We start from the raw sequence: 10,209 nt of genomic DNA, 5'->3' as shown, positions 1-10,209 counted from the left end.
CCATCCATCCATCCATCCATCCATCCATTGTTAAATTGTATTAGAAACATGGAAACACTTTACAAACTGCAATGACATGCACTAAGGAATCACAGATTTCACTTTATTTCCTTGTAAAAATCCAACAGTGCAAAATCTGTTCGCGATTTCACTCTGTATGACACATATCATTTTACCGTCAATCTAACACTCAAAACATTTAACACAAAGTATTTCCTGTAATTTCTTTGCTCCTCTGAATATCTGCATCTTTCTGCTGGTGCATGTTTCTCACAGCAAACAACACAGTAAACAACTATCTACTGTAAACATGACACAAATATTATGTGTCAACATAACACACGTTAACATAACGTGCAAACATCATGTAAACAGAACCGATGTTAGAATAACAGATCCAAATTTGTACATATAACAACAAAAACAAACACACATAAATAAATGGAATACGGGAAAATAACATGTGTAAAGATGCCACACAAACATAACATGTACAACTCTAACACGTAAACATAACACACAGACTTGTGTAACTATAACATGTATAAGCACAACATACAGTATATAAACCCAACATGTGTAAATATAACATGAGTAAAGATACCACACAAACATAGCACGTGTAAATATAACACATAAACATAACAGGTTTAAATCGATGCAAACTTGTGAATATGACCATATAAACAAAGAAACAAACAAACATGCATGCATAGCAAAGAAACACAGTACGGGACACAACATGTAAACACAATTTGTAAACATTCCACGTATAAATAGAACACGTAAACATGGCACACACAGCCACAATGTGTGAACGCAATACGTAAACACAACTTGTAAACATTGATGGGAGCACTGGACACCTGTCAGTCACATCCTGTTTCCATAGAAACCACGATGGTGAAAGTTAACGCAGGCGAAGGGAAGCGCCAGACTCACCGGGCGTCGTGTGGCATCGCTTTGTTGCCGTCGGTTACCGAGCATCTCGGTGAAATCTGATACAACCGCTCAGCTTTCCATTTCTCTCTCTCTCTCGCTCGCTCTCTCTCTCTCTCTCTCTCTCTCTCGCTCTCTCTCTCTCTCTCTCTCTCTCTCTCTCTCTCTCTCTCTCTCTCTCTCTCTCTCTGTCAGGGTCCATTAGGATTAAATCTCCTTAATCGCTCACAGAGAAATGGTGGGATGGAGGGAGGGAGGGAGGGAAAGAGGGACCGAGGGATTGAGGATAATAAAGCCGCTGCCTCAGTCCTGGCTCCGCGTCAGAGCATCACACATGTTCAGACTGAAGTCCTCCACCACAGAAGAAAAACAAAAAGGGGGGTGGGGGTGGAGAGGATGAAGAGATGGAAGTGTGAAGGGGGAAACAGCTGAGGGGTCACCTTCCCTGCAGACACACACTGTGTCACATTGTGACATGCTGGACGGACACACGGTTCATGTGCATCCAGTCACTTTTCTACCATTCCTCCGGCTAATCCCTGCATTGACAGAAAAGAGAACATTTTTGTGCTTTCTGCTGGCGCTTAAAAACCAGTGTTTAGCACTAAATCCAATTTTATTTCTATTGCACCAGATTTAAACGCTGTTATATTACAGCACATATGTGGAAAAAACCCAAAATCCCACATGAGCAAGCTGTGGAGACAGGATAAAACCTGCAGAACCAGCCTCAGAGGAGGAGACTTTCTGCTTTTCCAGTTGGGGTTTGGCAATGGAAAGAAAGGAAACGATAGGACAGATAGAAAGATTGACTGAAGGGAATCAAACCCTGGTTTGGTTGGCGGGTGACGCAACCTGAAGGCAACAAAGAGATTGTCATAAAGGCATGAACCCATGGTGTGACGGGGGCAGGATCCTCAGACGAGGCAAAATAAATCTGATTGGTTACAATAGGTGAAGCAGGGCCCGAGAATGTCATATCAATGACCTGATAAAACCTACATCCCATTTGTACGAACATGCGACCGGTGTTTTGGTTGCCGTGGCAGCAGGGGGGTGGAGTGTGCATGGCGTGTTGAGGTGGCAGAGAGACCTGAGCAGGTGTTTGCTGGTACTCACCGAGCTCTGAGAGCGCTCACTGTGGACTTATCGATCCTGCAGAGACAGAGAGGAGAGCACAGGCTGTTCATACACTGTGACACTAGAACACACACACACACACACACACACACACACACACACACACACACACACACACACACACACACACACACACACACACACACACACACACACACACACACACACACACACACACACACACACACACACACACACACACACACACACACACACACACACACTTCCACATTCTCCATTAACCTGAGTAACCTGAGCTACTAAGAGGTGTTATCTCACAGGCTCACGGCAATAAAAACCCCATTTATTCAAGTACTGCAGACACACACACACACACACACACACACACACACACACACACACACACACACACACACACACACACACACACACACACACACACACACACACACACACACACACACACACACACACACACACACACACACACACACTCTGTGTTCACAGCTGCTCTACAGATAGCAGGAGCAGAACTGAAGGGTTAATACAGGACGTCAGATGTGACACAGGGGAGCAGGTGGAGAGTTCGAGTGCTGTAACAAAAAAAAAAAGGGAAGTAAAGGTCTTCAGGTTGAAAGCTCGGCACGTGTGATGACTCGGCAAAAACTCCTGCAGCTCATAAATAAAGCATCACGCTGCTAAATCTGCTTCAGACCGCCTGAACGCACCACAGAGATCTGCCAAAAATGAACCTGGCGCTAAGTGCTTTCACACCAGGGTAATCCGGGTCTCGGTTCGCCTGCGGGGAGGGGATTCACACCTTCATATGGTTTGGTTTGCTTTCACACTGCACCTTTGAGAGGGGACAAACCATTTGGACAGTGTCACGCTTGTTTGGGGGCGTTATCGCCTAAACCCAGATAGGAAAATATAGCATGAAGTAGAAGCATGACTCATTGATTAGTCCAGACCCAAAGTGTAAATCAAGCCCCTTTAGCCGGCTAGTGGCTAAAGGGGCTAGTTAGCTTGTGGCTAATGGTTATCGATATATATCCTTCAGACCACACAACAATGAGCGCTTTCCTCTCTACCTCTTCCTCACTCCTCCACATCTGCCCACGAGATATTTTCCAACTTTTTCTTTCTGCGTCTGCTTCTTCGGGTTAGCTTTGTTAGCTTTGTTTGTTCACTCCCAAAAATGCACAGCATTCTACGTCACTTCCTCTCACTAATATGTTTACACTGTCAGTGAACCAAGACCCATGTTTTCAAGTGGACCAGAGTTCACTTGTTTGATCTGGATCAGTCTGGAGCAGCTTTCACACTGGTCCCAATGAAGTGGACTTTACCCTGAAATGAAGTCTGGTCCAGATCAAACAGTGCTGGTGTGAATGCGCCCTAAACACAGTTGAAATTCAAGTCTAGTACTACTATTGTAATGAAAACACAGCCAGTTACAATAATAAGCACTTCGTCAAATGTTTAGTTACATGTTAAGGAAAACGTTGCAATTTTATCTTTAACTGCCATAATAATTTCAAATGTTCTGATATTTTACTCAAAGAAACTTATATATCTCCTGTTGAAAGTCCTTCAGCTTGTTTACATCATTCCCCTTGGGAGACTTTCTACCTCCTAAGGTTTTCACTCCTACCTACATTGCTGCTGTCATTATTATTACCACCACTAGAGGGCCACAAAGGTATAAAGCTCCGGCTCTCGATGGAGCAGTTGGGCCTTGTTAAGTTAAACTGATGGGTACAAATTTAAATATTGTGTGATCATGAACTTGATCCAAACTGACGGTTTGTTGAGATGCTGCATTTTAGGATGTGGGACAGATTCACTTTAGTGAACCAGATTTGTCTCTGGGAGCGATCCACCCGCAGAGCTGACTCAGCGTTTCCTGACTCGATTCCACATCAGACGGTGGAGTCGAAGCCAGGAGGAGCAGCTGAAGTGGGTGCGTCGCTGGGTTTCATGTGAGCTTCTCCTGCAGGCGCCCCGGAGCTGCTCCTGCATTATTTAACGACATGGCTCCACGAGCCGGCCCGGGCTGAACGCTGGGAGGACGAGGAGGAACCTGCAGGAGCTGATGAGGGAGGAGACGCCATCTGTTAACTTATTTTGAGGAAGAACCGAGAGGAGGAGGTGTTATGTAAGGTAATAATGAGGTCTGAGCAGATAATAAAGAAGGAAGGAGCGAGGACAGGAAACGTAGAGAAGGAAAGAAGGCGGCAGCAGAGAATTATAGAAGTATCTCTCTCCCACCCGTAACAATTCAAATAATCCATCACATACATCTGCTGTGAATATTGGATGTGCCTGTCCTCTGACATTTATATTTAGTTTTAGGAAGTTTTGTCCCGAATCGTTATTCAAAATACTGAATTGATTTTCCCCGATCCACTCTGCTTCAGTACAAACTTCCACATTAAATGTAAACAAACATTAACTATTGTGTTGATGTGGGTCTCTTATAATAGTCAAAACAACAAATTAATCATTAGCATATATTGAATAATAGTAATAAGGGACCAAAACTGGGTCCACAATGCGCGCAATCCTGTTCCCTGCCAGCGCCATGCTAATAGCATATTAGCACTACGTTAGCACCACATTTAGATCAAAAGGTGAGTCTTCAAGCCTGTGACACTGTTACGCTCACATTATCCAAAAAAGACAAATTAATTCAAAGTTTTCTTTATTTCTTTGTTCATTGATAGAATTGAGTCTGTCCTTGATCCTAACTGTGCAACACTATATTCCACTAAAACTCTCACATTTAGAACTTTATATTTATTTGATCTCTGACTTTAAATGTACAGTTTTCCCCCTTTCCTTGTCAAAAACAACCACAAACTTAATGCAAAAATATCTACATAACAAGACAACCTGAATCACTCTACTGCTCTTCCTGCGTTCTTCCTGCGGATTCAGACTCCAGCATTAACTGGAAATTTAACAACACTCAATAGTTACAATGCAGCTGATCCACTCTCTTCTGCACTACTTTGTAAATACTTCTGTTTGTGCCTCCCAGACTTGGTTGTACATATTTTAATATTTATAGCTTACCTCTGCTGTATTATATTTTCTAGGATTGTGTGTCTTTTGCTGCTGTCACTGAGGTTTCCTGTCACAACATTTCACTGCTGCTAACACTGTGTTTTAACATTGCTACAGAGTCAATAAGAGACAATAATGCACTATTCTATTCTATTCTGTTCTGTTCTATTCTATTCTATTCTATTCTATTCTATTCTATTCTATTCTATTCTATTCTATTCTATTCTATTCTATTCTTGTTTCCAGTTGAAATGGAGACTCGGGGCAGCTGCGTTTTTCTTCTACATGATCTTAAATACTTCAACGGTACTTCATATAAGAGCAACAACTAAAAGAAAGTTGGAAGAAGAGGAGAAATAAAGACGAACAAAAGGTTCAGAAGGAAGAAAATATTGATAAAAGGAGAAATGGAGAATGGAAAAGAAAGTCCAGCAGAAAAAAAAGGAAAGAAAAACAAAATTTGAACAAAGGTGAAGTGGAAAAGGGGAGCAGGAGGTTTGAGGGGAGGCACAAGGAGGAGGAAGAGAGTAAATGATTGAAAAGGACGCTTGTGTAAGAGTTAACACACACAGTTGTGTATTCTGGTCACAGTGAGTTCTGACAGGCAGAGATTTACTGAGGCGAGAATGACGGAGACGAGGAGAGGCCACTTTACATTCCCCTCTTCCTCCTCCTCCTGCTATAGTCTGAACTGGCCACAAAAATCTACATCGCCCAGCTTGAACCATCACAAACATTTATTTTCTGATTTAAATGGGGAAAATTGGGAACATTTCTATAAATAGGGAGTAGGCGATGGTCTCAGGCCAGAACTTGACATCGATGATGGCCCGTACTGGTCGTAGTACTAATGGGCCCAATGATGAAAGAAAGAGCGACAGTATAGAATCTATGATCACATCTTGATATCACAGTTTAAAGCATCCTGTGCCAGTTTCCTAAACTGTGGTGTCCCTCAGGGCTCCAACATGGGTTTGTTAAGTTATTCATAAAATGTACTTCATGATCAGTCTTTCACTCCTTGCAGATGACCCACAACTCTACGTTGACTGTCATTTGTATAACAGACTTCATATCAAACTTCTGGACTCTATAGCAGCTATTTTACAGAATGAGAACGTTTTTGATTGTTTGGTCAAAGGCTTTAACTTAGTCGCATGAAATCGAACAAGCTCAATCAAATGTCATCAGCCACAGAATCAAATTTGTGTCATTCATTCATTCATTCATTCATTCATTCATTCATTCATTCATTCATTCATTCATTCATTCATTCATTCATTCAGCCATGCTGCACCTACCAGAGACATAGGATCTGATTTAAAGTACCTCTGTTGGCTGTGGTAATGACAACAGAGAGGCAAAAAGCATAGACGTCGACAGTTAATACAGCTGTTTCATGTTTCTTTTAGCTAGATTTTTTAATTATTATTTCTTTCACCATGGCATCCCACAGGGCTCCTCACTGGGTCTATTATGTTAATTATGGTCATTTTTGTGTCTATTATACACATATCTCTAATAAAGTCTTACCCCATGCAGATGATGCAAATCTACATTAACATTGATGAGCAGAACTAATCAGAGTCTGTTTTAGCACAGGAAACCATTTTTAAATGTTCAAATGTCATATATTTGTTGTACAATTAATTTTTTGCAACCGTTTGCTAAGAACTTCTCTGATTGGTTAATTAAAGGCCTATACACAAACTTACACAAGTCTCTTTCAAGAAATATTCTGTTAATAGAGGTTTGTAGAGCGCATACTCTAGGGTTAAATCGAGGTGACCATTGTTCTAATAACAGCAGCAATATGAGGGATGAAGTATAAAGAAGAAACTCATCCCTCAGGGCTCCACACTGGACCCACTATATTACTTTCATTTGTTGAAATAATCAACTTCTTTCTGATAAACGTTCACCCTGCAGATGACAGACAAGTCTATGTTATCATCAATTTGCAATACAGACTGTTCATATGGCTGTTTAAGGACAGACCATAATTCTTTGACATTAAAATGGCTTAATTTAATGTTAATCAGACAGATAATTCAATTAATGACAAAGCCTTCTGAAGCAACGTTATAATAATATGGGGTTGTGCAAGTCAAGTTACACCAGATAGTGGCAAAGGGTCTGATTTACAGTGACCTCTAGTGGCAGTTGTAATAATGAAAGTGGCAGTGTAACAGAAGTTTACTTATATTGTGCTTTTCCACTGATGTAATCAGAGTGCTTTACAATGTTGAACAGATTCACCCATTCACACATTAATGGAGGAAGTTGCCATGCGAGGCGCTCAGTCCATTCAGTGGTAAACATTTGGGTTTCATTGGCTTGCTCAAGAACAGATGGGAAATCGAACCTGCAACCTTCTGATTGAGAGACAACTTGTTCTGCCCTAAAGAGGAAATAAGTATAAACAATCGGCTCCAGTTTCCTTCGAGCTCCACACACAAAAGACTGTGGACAAAGATCAGTATCTTTTTACTATGGAGTGACAGGGCTACCCACTGCACCACTAATCTCAAAAATGCTTTGGTTGAATAGAGATTAACTTGTGACGCTAATCCTGGTGAGTGATTTGAACAAAGAACATCCTCCTCTGAGACTTAAAGTCCCTTTGACTTCTCGAGAAAACTTCAGGTTGTTGATTGACAGTTTTTGTTCCCACAGCGACTCTACCAGACCCCATTCAAAGAGTCCTGGTTCAAGTCCCGAGGCTCTGACAGGTTCAGCTGGAGCCATAGTGATGACATCACAGTGATGACATCACATTGATGGCAGCTCAGGGTGGAAATGAACCCGACAACCCCTGAAAGTGTGAAGACGCGGCGAGCTGGCTCAGCGGTCTCCAAGAAGATAGAACACAAAGCACCGTCTTACCATCCGAAGCCTCCGAACGACACGCTCCTCTTCCTCCTCAGCATGGTGTCTCCTCCTCTTCTTTGTCTCCTCTTCCTTCTTATTGTGTCTGGATCTCTCTCCCCGGCTCTCTCTCTCTCTCTCTCTCTCTCTCTCTCTCTCTCTCTCTCTTTGTACCTCTGCCTCCCTCTCTCTGTCTCTAACTCACATCCCTCCACCTATAAATACTCTCATCCCTGTCAGACGCCCTCCTCCTCCTCCTCCTCCTCCTCCTCCTCCTCGTCTCCCTCCCTTCATCCTCCCAACGTTAATGTTTTCTTCTCGTCTCCCACTTCAATTCACAGGCAGGAGAGAGACGGCAGGAGTATTGGGGCGGAGGACTGTCTCTAACCCCCCCCCCCCCCCTTCTCTCTCTGGCTCTCATTCTTAATCCTCCCTCCCTCCCTCCTTCCCTCCCTCCCTCCCTCCCTCTCACAGAAAACTTTTCATACATAATAAATAGAGATAAATGGATGGAAGCGTGTCGCTTCGCTGGCTCTCATGTTGCATAACGACGTCCGAAGCTGCAGCTTTGACTCACACATGAACATTTATTTACTGAGCGGCAACGTCCCTCCTCTATATTTCTTCTCTGTGTTTAGGAAAATAAGATATTGGAGCACCATCAGATCTATTAATCCCACCTGAGCAAGAATATGTGTTATCAACATGAATTAATCCAACTAATATATCGTCACACAAAAATACAAAAGGTCGACAGTTTTAAAAGAAGGTCAAAACCAAGCCATTTGTTTTAAGACGCTGTGTAACTGCTTTTGGTTTATTTGCTTTGGACAATGTCTGAAAAGTGCTGAATCACATGTCCACAGCCAGAAGATTAATGAGACCTACAGTATATACTTCCTTTACAACAGATTAATTATGAAGTCAGACATTGATATTCACAGGATTTGTACCCAGTACCAAAAGCAGTTAAATGGTGAAAAGAATTGCAGTACCAGTAGAAATAAACAACCTGTAAGAATCCATTACCAGAAAGAGAAAGTCTATTTGTTTGGTAAACAACCAAAAAACATCCTACAACATGACATCCAACATTTAAAAAAAAAATTGAGAATCAAAATGATCTGATATGGGACGCAGCAAATAAGCCCCCATGACCTGCAGATGTAAAATTAAAATACAGTACCAGAGATGCAAAATGGGTCTATAGTTCCATAGACAGAAAACCCCACCTTTAAAGCTTAGATACAGCAACAAACAATAACAACAACAAAAATCCAGTGCCAGAGGCAGCCAAATGTTCTGTAGGCTTTCAAGGATTGAAAAATATCGAGCTCTAGAGACGGCGAGAAAACCCTGCTACCAGAAAAAACTAAATAATACCCAGTACCAGTGGGAGCATAACAGGCAGCATACATGAATCCAGTGCCCGGATCAGCAAGAGGACCTCCAGTACCAAAGATGTTGAGCCGATGTCCAGAATCCTCGGGACAAACTGACGATTCTGATTGTGAAAGCAGCCATAGCTAGCCGTTAGCCTAGCATGGTCCTCGGCGCAAGGCTAGGGCCTTGTAAAGGAAAACAAGCCAGTGACGTCCATGAGAACCATTCAGATCTCTGTGAGGGACAGTTTGTGATAAACAAAGAACACTGTGAGAGACGGTATCCGGCATTTTTTGTAAAATGTGTCTGAATAATCCAGCCCAACAGCTTTTAATCAATCTATAAACAGTTTGCCATCAATCCGAATGCTGAAAGATGACGCTTTATTCCTCCACTTTAGATGCTTTTTTGAAGCACTGTGTCAAATGTTATCTCTGAGCGTATTACACCAAATATTAAATGAACAGGTAACAATCCAACTTTGTTGAAATATCTGCAAACCTTTAACTATTTTTATTCCCTTCTCTGTGTTTCCAGGAGGAGTAAATGGAAAAATATAGGAATGGATGATGAATTTCACAGACTTCTGTCTGTATGAAGGACTCTGGACTGTGTTTTTAAGTGACGTTAATACGTCACCATGTTGACTCGTCGTGACCCCCGCCTGTTTCAGAGACGCGACAGCCAAACAGACTGCACTGATCATCAGGATTCTGTATCTGGTTATCGGGGTTTGTTATGATTGTTATCAGGTTTCAAGACACAAGGCCCCCGTTTACATTTCTGCGTTTTCGATTCAAAAATGTTTTGCATTTCCATGGCAACGTTTTTGAAAAAATATGTTCATCT

At 42.1% G+C, this 10,209-nt stretch overlaps 1 protein-coding gene across 1 annotated transcript in view; it reads right to left on the bottom strand.

The window, feature by feature from the left end:
- The window catches only part of LOC308121486 (rap1 GTPase-activating protein 2-like), a 27,184-nt gene extending 18,870 nt beyond the window's left edge, over positions 1-8,314 (bottom strand). The window contains exons 1-2 of the mRNA XM_080482739.1: positions 7,996-8,314; positions 2,059-2,094 (exon numbers count right to left, since the gene is read on the bottom strand). Coding sequence (XP_080338865.1) covers positions 2,059-2,094; positions 7,996-8,039 — 80 coding nt within the window. The 5' untranslated portion in view covers positions 8,040-8,314. The remainder of the gene's footprint in view (positions 1-2,058; positions 2,095-7,995) is intronic.
- Between the last annotated feature and the right edge of the window lie 1,895 nt (positions 8,315-10,209).

The sequence above is a fragment of the Lipophrys pholis genome, assembly GCF_963383615.2.
Source record: "Lipophrys pholis genome assembly, chromosome: 16".
NCBI classification, from domain to species: Eukaryota; Metazoa; Chordata; class Actinopteri; order Blenniiformes; family Blenniidae; genus Lipophrys; species Lipophrys pholis.
This window is presented reverse-complemented; position numbering and strand designations above follow the sequence as displayed.